The sequence below is a fragment of the Schistocerca americana genome, chromosome X (assembly GCF_021461395.2).
Source record: "Schistocerca americana isolate TAMUIC-IGC-003095 chromosome X, iqSchAmer2.1, whole genome shotgun sequence".
NCBI lineage: Eukaryota > Metazoa > Arthropoda > Insecta > Orthoptera > Acrididae > Schistocerca > Schistocerca americana.
The window spans coordinates 606,196,399-606,211,931 of record NC_060130.1 but is presented as its reverse complement, the minus strand read 5'-3'; the positions used below and the strand labels follow the sequence as shown (position 1 = coordinate 606,211,931).

General features: G+C 37.2%; 1 protein-coding gene across 2 annotated transcripts in view; it reads right to left on the bottom strand.

Moving 5' to 3' along the window:
• LOC124555103 (ATP-binding cassette sub-family C member 4-like) overlaps positions 1–15,533 on the bottom strand; it is a 264,506-nt gene that overhangs the window by 101,509 nt on the left and 147,464 nt on the right. For both annotated transcript variants that reach the window (XM_047128901.1, XM_047128902.1), the window contains exon 8: positions 6,556–6,666. In XM_047128901.1, the coding sequence (XP_046984857.1) occupies positions 6,556–6,666 (111 nt within the window). The remainder of the gene's footprint in view (positions 1–6,555; positions 6,667–15,533) is intronic.

The window sequence follows — 15,533 nt, the reverse complement described above, 5'->3', positions numbered from 1 at the left end:
GTAAGGAGCATATTGTGAACTCTACAGTCAAATGCTCTGGACAAGTCACAGCAATTACCAGTTGACAGTATTTCGCCAATTAAATTCTGAATAATTTTCTTTATTAATTGTAAAATGACTTGTTTTCTGGAGACACACTTCTGAAATTCATTTAGAGACTAGCTAAATATCCTTTTATGAGAGACGTGTTTTATGGTTCTTCGGTATACAATATTCCAGTAATTTTGAGAGGGAGCTTAACAGCAAATTTCATCAGTAATTATCAATACCTGTCTTACTGCCTTTTTCATAAAGTAGATTGAAAGTACCATACTTCAGTCTGTCTGGAAGTATCCCCTATGATAGTGATTTTCGTTGCATATGAAACTGAATACATGTGAAACAGTATTTCAGCTATTTAATTGAGATATTATCAACTCCACAAGAGTTTTTGCTTTAAAGAGAGTTAATAATATACTTAATTTCTATGACAGAGTGTGGGATAATTATGATTTGCCTATATTTATGCGGGCATATATTCCATTGGTTTAAAAATTGAGCTGCCCTATAAATCTTCGAGGGTACTTCAAGGAAGTGATCAATAAATACAAAGGCTAACTAACTACTAAATTTTAATAACAGAGCCTCTACATTCCTTAAGGTATTTTACATTTTCTCCTTTATGTGTAACCATGTAAGTTCAATCTTATTATCTGAGTCACTAGTTCCAGAGGTTATACAGAGGTTTTTGAATTATTTTCTAATCAATATCCCTAAGACAGTACAATATTTATTTATTTATTTATATCCCATAAATTCAATACTGCGAGGCATTTGAATGGATGTAGGATGTGTCAGAATTGTAACAGATAATACAAAAAGAATACATAAAAGTACCTCTTGCAAGAGGATATCTGGTATAAGACAACATACACATTAATAGGTATAGAAAAAATTACATTAAAAAATATGGTAGATCTTAATAGGTAAATGAAAGACGAAGTAATGTTAACAGTGATTTGGAGTATCATAATGCACAATAGCACATCAAATTAGTAAATGAGAAAATGAATTACTGTTAACTCTACTGAAATATTCTTCTACCGAATAGAAGGAATTATCTGATAAATACTGTTTGAGCTGTTGTTTAAATTTGGGAAGCTCATGGATAAGTAATTTTAGTGATGGTGGGAGAGCATTGAACACCTTGCAGCTCATGTAATGGACTCATTTTTGTACAATAGTGAGGTTTTTGATTCATAATGGAGGTCCATCTTCCTCCTGGTATTGTGGGTATGATATGAATCATTGGTTTTGTACAATTGTCCATTTTTACCAATGAAACATAAGAGGGAGTAGATGTATTGGCATATAGTTGTCAGTATCCCTAATTTTCTGAAAAGGTTCCTACAAGAATGTCTAGGCTGGACTCCGCTCATTATCCTAATAACTCTGTTTTGGGCAATGAATACGTTTTTGGATAGTGACTGATTACCCCAGAAAACTATGCCATACAGCAATAATGCATGGAAATAACTAAAATAAGCAGTTTTTGTGGTGTCTCAGTCACATACAGTGGAAATAATATGAACAATGAATGTTGCTGAGCTCAGTTTTTTGTGGAGGTGCAAAATATGTTCATACCATTTTAGACTGTTGTCAATGTGTAAACACAGAAACTTGGTTGACTCAACTTGTAGTAACTCACTACCATTCAATGTAATACTTAACTGATCCTTAACTATTTTCCTTACTTGTAAATGCACAAACTGGGTCTTATTAACGTTTAGTGATAACCCATTATTTACAAACCAATTACATACTTCATTAAAGACAATATTGGCCTATTCCTCAAGATTGAGGTTGGGAGTTTTGTTGATGAGGATAGAGGTGTCATCAGCAAAAAGAGTAAAGTGAGTTTTAAAGCTAGTACACAAGGGAAGGTCATTGATAAAGATGAGGAAGAGAAGGGGGCCAAGTACAGAGCCCTGAGGAACACCACAGCCAATAGAGCCCCAGCTAGATGACACAGAGTACCCCTCAGAGTCGTTCAACATAACCTTCTGCTTTCTTCCAGCTAGGTAGGATTTAATCCATGAGCCAACTGAACCACTTATACCATAATATTCAACATTTGCTAAGGGGATACATGATTAACACTGTCAAAGGCCTTAGAAAGGTCACAGAAGATACCAACAGGAGATAATTTATTATTGAAAGACTCTAAGATTTGATGGGTGAAAGAAAAAATAGCTTGTTCTGTTGATACACCCTGTTGATATCCGAACTGGCTACTGTTTAATATCTTATAATGCATGAGGTGTTCAATAAGTCTTTTCTGAACCAATTTCTCAAGAATTTTAGAAAAGGTTGTTAAAAAGGAGATAGACCGATAGTTGGTAACATCGGCTTTATCTCCTTTTTTTAAAGAGAGGTTTGACAATGGCATACTTTAGTCTCTCAGGAACAATCCTGTGCTGGATGGGTTCATTGAACATGTGGCACAGTATTTTGCTTATCGGCTTATAGCACTCCTTCAGTAATCTTGAAGAGATACCATCTATGCCAACAGTTCTTGCTCTTCATCTCTCTAATTATATTCTTAATTTCATGTACTGTGACAGGAGACACTTTAATTTGCTTGGTTTTTTTATTAATAGCTTTTTGAAGGGATAACATGGCTTCATTAACAGAACATGTTTTTCCAGTTTGTACTGCTGATGCCAGAAAGTGGTTGCCAAAAATGTCATTGATTATTTCAACATTGTCATGAATGGTATCATTTGTTTTAATTTCTATTGTGTTTTGTGCAGCAGGGATTTTACCTGTTTCCATTTTTATTATACCCCATATGGTTTTAATTTTGTTATCAGAGACATCAATTTCTGATTTTATAGAAATACTCTTTGCCCTTCTTAGAACTTTTTTAAGGATAGAGCAGTATAGTTTGTAATGCTTTTCCTTTTCTACATTATAACTGGATTTGAGTGAGGCATACAGATTCCTTTTCCTTCTGCAAGACATTTTAATGCCTAGAGTTAGCCAGTTTTTATTAGAGTAGGTCTCGCATTTGGATTTGACCGTTCTTTTAGGAAAGGCCGCTTCGAATAGGCAGATAAATTCATTTAGAAAAGCATTGTACTTGTCATTAACATTGTCAAAGAGCTCAATCTGGTCCCAGTCTATTTCTTGTAGGGAATTACAGAAGCTATTGATAGACTGTGTGTTTATTACTCTGAAAGTTTTATTGCAGGAATTGTTCTTACAAAGAGGGGTAATATTATCAATTGAAAGTAGTTGACCATCATGGTCTGAGAGCCCATTCAATATACATTTTACAGTTATGTTTAGAAATCTACTGCTGTCTAAGACGATGATGTCAATTTGACTTGTAGAATTAGCTGTGACTCTAGTGGGAAAATCCACCAGTGCTGTTAAGTTAAAAGAGTTCATTAAATGCGATAAATCATTTCTTCCCATGTTATCTGTAAGAAAGTCAACATTAAAAATCACCTACAATTATAATATCTTTTGTTTTTGCAAAGAGATGAGTTAACAGAGATTCTAACTGTTTTAGAAAAATATAGATTTTGCCTGTAGGAGCCCTATAAAATGAAAGGACAGTAAGTTCAGAAACATCAGTACGGATTACAACTACACAAACCTCACAATGTTGATCAATACAGTATTCACTCAAGTCTAAAAATCTATAAGCTATGTTGTTCTTAAAATAAATCACCACTCCACCCTTATCTAAAGAATGTCTACAGTAAAGAGCAGCTAATTTATAGTTATTCAGTTGCAGCGTGTCACAACCAAGTTTCATGAAGTGTTCACTAAAACAGATTACATCAGCATTATTAATAAAGTTTATCTAAAATGTTAATGGATAGCTCATCTACTTTACTTAATGAGCCTTGAATGTTCTGATGGTAAACAGCAAATTTATTAGCACTGGCTGGAGATTTGAGGTGGTTGATTGGGTTAGTCTCTCTTAAAGTATTAACATTAGGCTTACTTGGAGGTATAGTTATGACACAATTTTCCTCTCCTTGTGATGATACCATAAAAAATTCTCACTACAAACTGCGGCTTTTTTGGACCTCTGGCTCCTTCTCCTTGCAGGTGGCACTTCTCCTTGGGTTGGTGAAGAATCCTTATCTGTTATATGCTCTGATGGTTCTGCAACAGCTGCAAATGATACTCTGGGTGCTGATGATGCTTAATCTTTTGGCTCTGGAACTATGCTTGATGCCAGTATATCTTCTTGCGGTGATACTAGGAATGTCTCTTCTGCTTGTGGGAGTGATGATATCCCCTGATCTTCTTCTGAAGTTGTTGGTAGGTCTATTCTGGATTCTGAAGTGATTTCTTGAATGACCATTGGAACAACATTATTTGTTGATGCTAGTACTACTGTTGCAACCACTTCTGATGAGGGTGATTTTCCTTCAGTTGATTCAGGTTTTGCTGCCCTTGGTAAAGTCTCTGATGTGTCAGCAATTAATCCTGGTAATGCTGCCAAAGGGGTTGGCTCTCTTGAATTCGCTGATGATGGTGAATTTGCTAATGCTATTAATAGTGAGTCCACTGTTGGGAGTTGAGTTGTTACAGTAATTTTGGAAAGTTGAGCTGCTGCATATGGTGGTGTTTGCTGAGGTACTGAAGGTTGAACTGTTCTATGCGAGTAATTTATTTTTTTGCTACTTACAGGCAGCATTTCCACAATTTTTCTGCAGAGAAGTTTCTTGCCTTTTCTGTTAAGTTGCAACCTATGTCTCGTGAAGCTGTCTCTAAGTAGGACATCGACAGACAGAAACACATATATTTTCGAACTGTTCATTAGCCTTGGTTATTTCTTTGTTTATGCACGATTCAAATGTAAGGTCATGTCTATGTAGAATTCCCATGATTATCATTGCTGTACTATTATTAGAATCAAGTATCCTCTTCAAGTTTTGGACAGCACTTGACAATTCATTTTTATAAACGTCGTTGGCTCCCCCCACTATTACTGCATATTCATTTATATTTGTATTTTCCGATTTCATTCAAGAGTGCTCCTGGTTTCACATAACTGCAAACTTTAACATCATGATCTTCATGTAAGATTTTTGCTAATCCACGACTGTGACTATACGAGTGGATGTTTACCTTAAGAGATTTCTTCCCTGACACACTTTTATTTAACAATACAGTAGCAAATGAGTATTCACTATTTCTATTCTCTTCAAGAACACTGAAACAATTATTTAATGGCACTTGGACGACAGATTCATTTGGTTTTCGACGAGTGAACTTTTTAGGCCTATTAAACTCAGCACAACTTTTGTTTGGTGATGTATTAACACTGTTCAGTGACTGAAGATATATCAAGTCCTGTTTTAGCTTTACTATGTCATCACACAGGGTGTCAATGAGTTTTTCTTTTGTTGCTAATTCACACAGAATATCGTGCAAATTTTGGTGCAAAGGTCTGTGTTTACCGGGCTGATCACTAACACTTGTATATACATGAGAGTTTACATGTTCATTTTTCCCAGTGTTTTTAATTAAGATGTGGCATGGCATGCACAAATTATCACACACTGCATTCTTGTTATTGTTATTTGAAATCAGTCACACTTCTGTGTCTGTCCTGACCATTTTATATAATTTCCTTTTCCTTGCATATGAAGTTTTGATGATAAGCAGCTGCCAAAGAATGACAAAAAACTGAGAACTGAGATCTGTCATACTATACATCTCTATCTCTAATCAGCATCCTTTAATGTTGCCTCAAAACATTTTGTTGTCTGTCATTTAATTTCTCTGTTTTCCATGATACCACTTTGTTGCAACCAACCACTTTATTGCTAGTGTGTCATAGTCAGAGAAGTCATTCACTACTGGGTAAACATTCATATCACTGATTTAGTGGTTAACTACAACTGTACTATCTATTAGTGTACTACTTTCCTGTGTAATTATGGTGTGACTATTGATAGCAGAACCCACGTTATAATCATTTCTTTTATCTGAGTCTTTCAGAAAATTAATATTAAAATCTCACAGACTATCATTTGGTTTCATTTTTCTGTTAGGTGGCATAATAATGACTTTCCAGTAGCAGAATTTCACATGCACAGATTTTTAATTGTCAATCTAAGAAGACTGGTTGGTTGATTTGGGGGAGAGGACCAAACAGAGAGGTCATCGGTCCCATCAGATTAGAGAAGGATGGGGAAGGATGTTGGCCATACCCTTTCGAAGGAACCATCCTGGAATTGAAGAGATTTAGGGAAATCATGGAAAAACTAAATCAGGATGGTCGGATGCAGGTTTGAACCATCATCCTCCCAAATGCAAGTCGAGTGTGCTAACCACTGCATGAGCTCGCTTGGTAATCTAAGAAGAACTTTTGTTCAATGTAATTGCTTAAGAAGATCTAGAATGGGTATCTTCCACTCAAAATTAAGATGATTTAGCAATGGTTTAAACTTTGTTATATGCCAAATATGGCTAGAAGTGTGATTGGGTCACTAGGATTATACTGTCAGCATAAAGTTTATGAGACTAATTTAGAGCATCACATACCTGTACTCTTTTTATAGACACCTGACACTCTCCACAACTGTATATGCCCATTGGGAAGAAGTATGTGAGTGTCAGTGTAAGAATGTTGTAATACTGTGCCAGCACAAAAACCTGAAAAAGTACAAAAATAATCATAAATCACAGTAATTTTAATTCTTTTAGGCAACTGCAGCAACTGGTAACATCATCATACATCATTAGGGGAGAGTCAGCTAAGAGTGCCCAGTCAGGTAAGAGTGCAAGTTGCTATATTTTTAAGTTGGCTAACATGGTCAGGCGCCCTATGCTACCTGCCAGTTACTCACCCTCTCCTGATGAGTATGGCAGCATATGATCTGCCTCTGGCCACATGTATGTGATTAGTTGGTAAGAAATGTGTTTTAGTAATTCATTATAATTTTTTCAGTCAGTTTATTAGCAATACAGAGTGTTGACATTGATTTAGTATAATTTCCAATATTACCACAATGAAAAGCAGATATGTAGCTACTGACTAATGCAATACACTCCAAGGTAAGGCTCGAGAATGAAAGAGAGATCTGAGATTACATTTTTATGTCAATGGTGAGAAAGAGTGTGCACTCAGGGGTTGGCTAACATTTGGGGTACACTGTAGTGGTCACCCTATTTCTGTGCATATGCATTATTTGTTTTTATTGTGCTGATAGCACTTAGCTCATCCATACTTTAAATTGTTAGTATTACAGGTATAGCAATTGGTAATTACAACAGAAAAACTGATATGAAGCTAATTTTCCCTAAAGAAATACTAAATGACATAAGCATTATAACTGAAAATGATGAAAGCAAGAGGCAAGGTGCAAAACTCTTTGGCACTGGGACGTCTACTCTTCAAATTTGTCTTAGAAAGAATATACTTGCAATTGTAGGTTTAATCCACAAAAAAATTTTAACCCTTGCTGTTGATATTGACATATTATATAATAAGAAGTGTCTTAAGCTTTTCCCCCTCCCAGGGGAGTCCCCCTTCTATTTTTGAGAGGTTCAAGAAGATTTTTATGATGAAATGGAAGAACAGCTGGAAAGTTTATGCAAAAATTTGGATGTATCATTTTATGGTTTGACAAGGAAGAAAATCACACAAATTACTTATTAGTTTGCTGAAGTTAATGGTTTATGTGACTGATTTAATAGTTTAAAGAATATAGTTAGAAAGACTGAGTCAAAGGTTTCTGAAAAGACATAGGATGTCTTTGTGACAGCCAGAAAATTGTAGCATGGGAAGGGCAATCAGTTTTAAGAAAATATAAGTTAAAAGATTATTTGAGAACTTTGAATCTATTTATGAAAAAAAGATATTCCATTTGGACATGGTCTTTAATTGTGACGAATGACACTTATCAATAGTGTCTAACAAAACATCCAAAATTATTTCACTAATGGGTAAAATAAGGGTCTGTAAGAAGTCTCAAGGAGAAAGAGGTCAAAATTTAAGTATTGTTGCTTGATTTAGTGCTTAAGGTATTTACACACTATCAGCCATAATACAGGAAAAGGGTGAAACAGGTGATTTACACTGAAGCACCTGCTGAAACATTACCCCTTCTTTCTGGCAGTGGCTATATAACTGCTGAGACTTTGTTGACTGGCTGAAGCACTCTCCCCAAAACATAAAACCAACTGAAACAGAGTGAGTTTTGTTACTTCTAGATAATCACACTACTTATCTAAGTGTTTTGCCTGTGAACTTTTGTAGGCAAAGTTTTATAGCTATTGTTTCCTTGCTAACCCTTGCCAGTCATAAAACACAATCTCAGGACATGAGTTTTTTTAGGTCCTCAGGAGACTGCATCTCAGTGGAGGTGGAGATATTGGTGGTGACCAATACAGAATTTGCTGTGACACAACTGCCCATTACTTCTATATTTAGAGAAGCATACAACAGGATTTCAATGACTGACAAACACTTAAATGATTTCAGTCAACTGGAATATACCTACTCAATCCAGATGTGTTTACTGAGGTAGATTTTGCCCCTCCTTTAGTGACTGATAAACATACCCATGTTTCTGAAAGTATGCAAAATGACTATGGAGAGGAACAAGGAGAAGACAATCCTGCTGTCATTATAGCTGATGACTTGGTTGGTGTCCCTCTATTCCTTGATGAAAACATACCTGAGATTTCTCATTACAGATGGGATCCTGAAAGCTTACCAACTTAAATAAAACAAGACAAGAAAGTAGAGATGCTTTCCAATGAAAGATTTAATGTATCCGTCACTCAAAGTGGTCCATCAGCTAGGTTAACTGGTGCTGATATTGCTGCTAACATGAAGCTTACGAGAAACAAGCTAAATTTGAAAATAACAGCATAAAACATTACAAGCCATCCAAAACTAGAAAACGAAATCTGTTTGTTCAGTTGTTGCTACTACAGAAGTGCAAAGTTGAAACAACACAATTCAATGTACCAAATTTTGAAATAGTATTAAGCTCACCATTAAAAATTGTATTCATAGAGAAAAACAAAAACAAAAAAGGAACAAGAACTTCAAGAAAAGGAAGAAACAGGAAAAGAAAGTGGTGATAAAAAGATTAAGGGAGACATCTGTGAAAGAAAGCTTGAAATAGAAAAAGACGAGAAGGGCTCAAAATCTATCAGATCAAAACAATACAGCTGCAATGTGTAAAAGCAGCCTTTTGCACTGGTTGACCTCTGAAGAATACAGGGTGAAGTGTGTACAGTGCTGGCTCAACGGTTCAAATGGTTCAAATGGCTCTGAGCACTATGGGACTTAACAGCTATGGTCATCAGTCCCCTAGAACTTAGAACTACTTAAACCTAACTAACCTAAGGACATCACACAACACCCAGTCATCACGAGGCAGAGAAAATCCCTGACCCTGCCGGGAATCGAACCCGGGAACCCGGGCGCGGGAAGCTAGAGTGGCTCAAAGGCATATTCTTATTATGCAGGTTTATTCGTGATGATTACTAAAGCTTAAGCTTAAAGATTGCTTAGTCTTAACCCCCCCTCCCCTGCAGATACTTACCTGACAAGACAGCTAAGACAGGGCAAATATAAACATTTGAAAAATAGTGAAAACAAATAATTTTAGTTAGATTTAAGTTTTTATAAGTTGATACAGTTAGGTTATGAGATGATGTGCACATTGCTTAGTTTTTCATTTGTTTAGAAATAGTTTTTATCCACAGTATAAAATGTTACTTTGCATTCTTACCCTAATCTTCCCAACATTAATACATTAATATTTGGAAAGTACAGTTGGTTTGCTACTGAAATTACAACATTACAATAAAATTTATGCCTATCATCAGGTCGTAGAATGGATATAAAGGGTATTATGTAACCTGTAATGCATTATTTGTTCAAATTACAGTTCAGGAAGATCTTGTAGAGCTAGTGGAAAGTTATTTAATAGTGTGTGTCCTACGAGCTCATAGCTGTTGACTGATCTTGACAATATATAGTACAGTGTATAAGTATGTTTATTGTTTATTGTGTTGCAACATTGTTTTACTCCTGACAAGTTCCTCTTTGCATGAATTAATACATTTTGTAATTTCCCATCAATGATGAAGACATTAGAAACTAAGCAGAAGCTCAGATTTGGGAAGATTGGTAAGAAAACACTTGACGATGTACTACATCTGGATGGCTGTATGGGAATTTGTGGTTATTTCCTTCTGTCTACAAATCCATCACCATATCATTGTGCCACCTTACACAGTGCTTTATTAAAGATCGAGTAATCACCGTAATTGCCTTCTACCTCTGGTACAAGATGTCACGAATATAACTGTAATTGCTTCACAAGATAAAAAGCCCACTATATCAGAGAATGCTTTGGAAAAATGCTTAACAACACGTTCTAACATAGACTTTAGGTATAAAATTTTTAATATACCTTAAATTACTCTAGCCAACTTCCCATTACTGTATTTCACTTGTTGCCCCCTCAATAACTTTTCACAAAATATAACCGAAGAACTCAACACAGTTGGAGTCATCAAGGGGTAGTGCGATTTATATACCAAAGCCTTTTTGTTCTGTTCCGTTTTCATTAAGCTAAACTCTATTGGATCTAAACCAAAAGATGCTTTGGGAATTGTATTATCAGCTCATTTTTTTCAGGCTGTTGAGTCATTACTACAGTAAATTTTAAGTTGTGTAATCTGTATATAGCACTGTGTTGGATTTTTTAAATGAGAGTAGGTCATTAATGACTATCCGGGACAAAGCAGGTTACAACACAGATCCCTGTGGAGCACATATAGTGATATGTTCCGCAATAGGTATTTCTGTACCTATGCAGACAACTTGTTTACAGTTGTCTACATTGATTTTAGATGTTTTAGGCTGCTGTCTCTAGTACCAGAATACCTATTACTTTCTTAAGTAAGTTATAAGATAACGGTACATCATATATGTCTACAATGTCTGATGATTTAAAGCTCTTTACTGTATTTAGGATAAAATTAGATGAAACCTCTGGTAATGTAAAGATATAAATAACTGTTAATGACTTACAACAGTTATCTTCTAGTAATTCTAAGGAACTAAAACCAACTTGGCCATAGCTTTCCTTAGTTCTTCAGTTCTTCAACAGATTTAATAGCAAAAATGCTTGAAGGTTAACCACATTGGTCATTATTACACAAGCTAACTAATTTAAGTGACAGGTTTTGGTGTAGCAGCACAGCATTAGATTTACAGTATGTTGAGTTGACTGCCATTCTGTACGAAACAGATTTTAATTAATGGTGCTCTCTTCAGTCACACAACCAATGTCTTTTAGAGCAAGCAAATGGAATATTGAAGGGTTAAGCTGGAATATACGCCATCCATCCAAAAAGTTCGAGAATGATTTTCTTCCTGTTGTTTAAGCAACGCAAGCACTGTAGCTAGGGTAGCAGCTTGAACTATAACTGCACTCAATAAAGGTGCATTCAAACAGTCAGCTGTGAGCAAGACTGTGTGTTAAGTAACAGATGTGCAGCTGTTATAAGTCTACGATGTTGTGTCACAAATAGCAATAAACCAACATCTCTGAATCAAGGGTTCCAGACATTCTTCAAAATGTTTTGAAGAAGAGAAAAGTGTGTGCAAAGATTGTCCTGCACACCTTGACTCTTGAACAAAAACAATGACGCATGGACAGTTCTTCTGTGGGAAAAACCCTCCAGATGAATAAATTCATGTTATCAGTACAAACTTATCACAAAACGTCAAAGTCCAGGAATTCGAATGAAGGGTCTACATCTACATCTATACTGTGCAAACCTCTGAGAGTGCATGGCAGGGGGTATGTTTCACTTACCAATTATTAGGGCTTTCTCCCATCCCATTAACATATGGAGTGCAGGAAGAATAGTGATACACAGGTGGTTGTAGTATATCGCTAAACTCATTATTTAAAGTCAGTTCTTGAAACATTGTAAGTAGGCTTTCTCAAGGTAGTTGATGTCTACCTTCAAGAGTCTGCCAGTTCAGTTTCTTCAACACCCCTGTAATACTCTCCCATGGACCAAAGGAACATGCGACCAATAGTGTCTCTACATATGTTCAAAATCGCCTGTAAGTCCTATTTGGCATGGTTTCCACACACTTGAGCAGTATTCTAGGATGGCTCACATGAGTCGTTAGTAAGCAGTCTCCTTTGTACACAGATTCTATTTCCGTAATATTATACCAATAAACAGAAGTATATTACCAGCTTTAGACACCACTGAGCTTATGTGATCATTTCATTTCATGTCCGTACTCAAGTTTATATCCAGGTATTTGTATGAGTTGATCGATTCTAACTGTGACTCATCGGTATTATGGTCATACGATTTTCGTTTTGTGAAGTGCACAGTTTTACATTTCTGAACATTTAAAGCAAGTTGCCAGTCTTTGCATTGCTTCAAAATGTTTCAATAGAAGATAATGCATCATCTGCAAAAAGTTTGAGGTTACAGTACTATTAATATTGTACACGAGGTCATTAATATACAACACGAACAGCAGGGGCCCCAAGAGACTTCCGTGGGGCACACCTGAAGCTACTTCCACATCTACGATGACTCTCCATCCAAGATAACTTGCTGTGTCCTTCCTACCAAAATCCTCATCCAGTCACAAGTTTCGCTTGATACGTCATACGATCGAACTTTTGACACAAAGTGTAGGTGTGATACTGAGTCAAAAGCTTTTTGTAAATCTAGGAATATTGCGTCTATATGACCACCTTGATCCAAAGCTTTTAGTAGTATCATGTGAGAAAAGAGCGAGTTGGCTTTGACATCATAGATGTTTTCGGAATCCATGCTGGTTGGCATGAAGAACCTCATTCTGTTCGAGAAATCACATTATGTTTGAGCTCAGAATACGTTCTAAGATTTCACAAAAAATCGATACCGAACACAGTTTTGTGGACCACTTACATGGGGACGACCTTTGCTTTCGTCCAACTACTGGGCACAGTCCTTTGTTAAATGGATCTGTGATAGTTTGTCATTGAAAGAGGTGAAACTTCCTGGCAGATTAAAACTGTGTGCCCGACCGAGACTCGAACTCGGGACCTTTGCCTTTCGCGGGCAAGTGCTCTACCATCTGAGCTACCGAAGCACGACTCACGTCCGGTACTCACAGCCCGCGAAAGGCAAAGGTCCCGAGTTCGAGTCTCGGTCGGGCACACAGTTTTAATCTGCCAGGAAGTTTCATATCAGCGCACACTCCGCTGCAGAGTGAAAATCTCATTCTGGATTGAAAGAGGTGCTTATTCAGTCACAAATTCAGTGTAGAAGAATCTAATAGGAATTCCATCAGGCCCTGGAGCTTTGTTCAGTTTTAGTGATTTCAGCTGTTTCTCAACACCACTTACTTCAGTCATCTTTTCAGTGATATGAGGATTAAATTGGGGCAGTTTTCCACGTTTTCTTTTGTAAACCAACATTTGAAAACCGAGTTAAGGGTTTCCCATTTTGCTTTAATACACTGAATTTCAATTCCTGTCTCATCTGTGAGTGACTCTACATTAACTTTGGTGCCATGTTTTTGACAACATAACCAACATAGAAGAAAAGGTGATGTGCGAGTTAAACAACATCCCAAATAAAGACTTTTCTGACAGTTTCACTACGTCATATTAACGTCCTGTGCGTTTTACAAGTGGGATGGAGCTTATGCAGAACACCTGAAGCATTAATGCCACCATCTTAACGTTTCTGTGTTTTCTATTAACCTGGACTGTCTCCTAATATTCATAAACGAAGGAAAAACCACAAAAATAGCAATAACTCAAAAAATTATATGTCAAATGCTATGAAAATAAGTGGTAAAGTAATATTAACACGTGAAAGCGCAATTACAGACAAATTCAGAAGCGGCTCCTAGCCGGGAAGTTAGGTCAAGAGCTATAAGGGGCAGTCAAAGGAAAATCGTACACTCGCCACAACGGGACCATGGAACAGTTCTGTTTAAAATTAATCAACACACATGTTAAAACATTTATCCCACTTGGAGACGAGACGACCATTTCCGAACATAGTCGGCCGCTGACGGATCCACAACTGCACCCTCTCTTGCAACTGCACCCTCTCTTGCACTTCCTTGTCTGACTGAAACCGACGTCCATGCAGTGACGGATACATATGGGGTCCGCAGCTCGTGGTCGTGCGGTAGCGTTCTCGGTTCCCACGCCCGGGTTCCCGGGTTAGATTCCCGGCGGGGTCAGGGATTTTCTCTGCCTCGTGATGACTGGGTGTTGTGTGATGTCCTTACGTTAGTTAGGTTTAAGTAGTTCTAGGGGACTGATGACCATAGATGTTAAGTCCCATAGTGCTCAGAGCCATTTGAACCATTTTTGATACATATGGGGGGGCCGCCAGTCAGCCCGCACGTAATTCGTTCGTTTCTTTCGTCAGTCGACTCGACTGAATCGAGTTATCGAGTAGTTGTACTTTCCTACGTAGCACGCGCGTCCGCGTCATCGTATTTTATGCATTTCTGTCAGGCACGTAGATAGCTAACACATACCTACGAGAAAAGTCACGACCATTCTACTGATCTCGATACGTTATTCTGTTTGGTACTTGTTCCAGAAAAGTAGCGTATATTCTACTGTTTTCTTGTACAGAGAACAGTCGATACGTAGCGTTATAAATACGGACCATTCGCCGAATAGGAAGCTAGTTTACATTCAGAAGCAAAAATATTAAGACTGAAGAATGAATAAGTAAAAATTCCTAGTTGTAGCAAGTGTGAAGACTAGTCAAGAGTGAGAGTGATCAGTCAATGATGAAGTATTAATAATAGCAATTCGTAGTAACCGTTTATACTATGAGTGACATGAGAGAACGTTTTTCTGAAGAAAATATTTATAAATTAAATTTCAACATACATTTGCCCTCACAACTGCTGAAACACGACGGTAATGATCAGGCACATAAATTGAACCAGTTCTTAACTGAACTACCGTTCTTTGAAGAAGAATAACTCGCTGTGATTAAAAACAGACTAATGGGAGAGATTCTTCAATACCAGCAAGCGAGCGTAAACGCCCTGAATGATCGTGATTCTGTTATGCAAGCGTTGTCTGTTTGTCCTAGATCTGACTATACTACTTTGCGCATGCTGTACAAAATATTTGCTTGTCTGCCTGCTTCATTTGCCACAGTGTAATGCCGGCCGCGGTTGTCTAACGGTTCTAGGCGCGCAGTCCGGAACCGCGCGACTGCTACGGTCGCAGGTTCGAATCCTGCCTCGGGCATAGCTGTGTGTGATGTCCTTAGGTTAGTTAGGTTTAAGTAGTTCTAAGTTCTAGGGGACTGATGACCACAGATGTTAAGTCCCATAGTGCTCAGAGCCATTTGAACCACAGTGTGATGAACTTTTTCAACATTGCGGCGTACAAAGTCATGCCTGAGGTCAACAATGAAAGAGGACCGACTTCATGGCTCAGCTCTGTTGAATACTCACCATGACATTGATTGTCCTATTGACGATG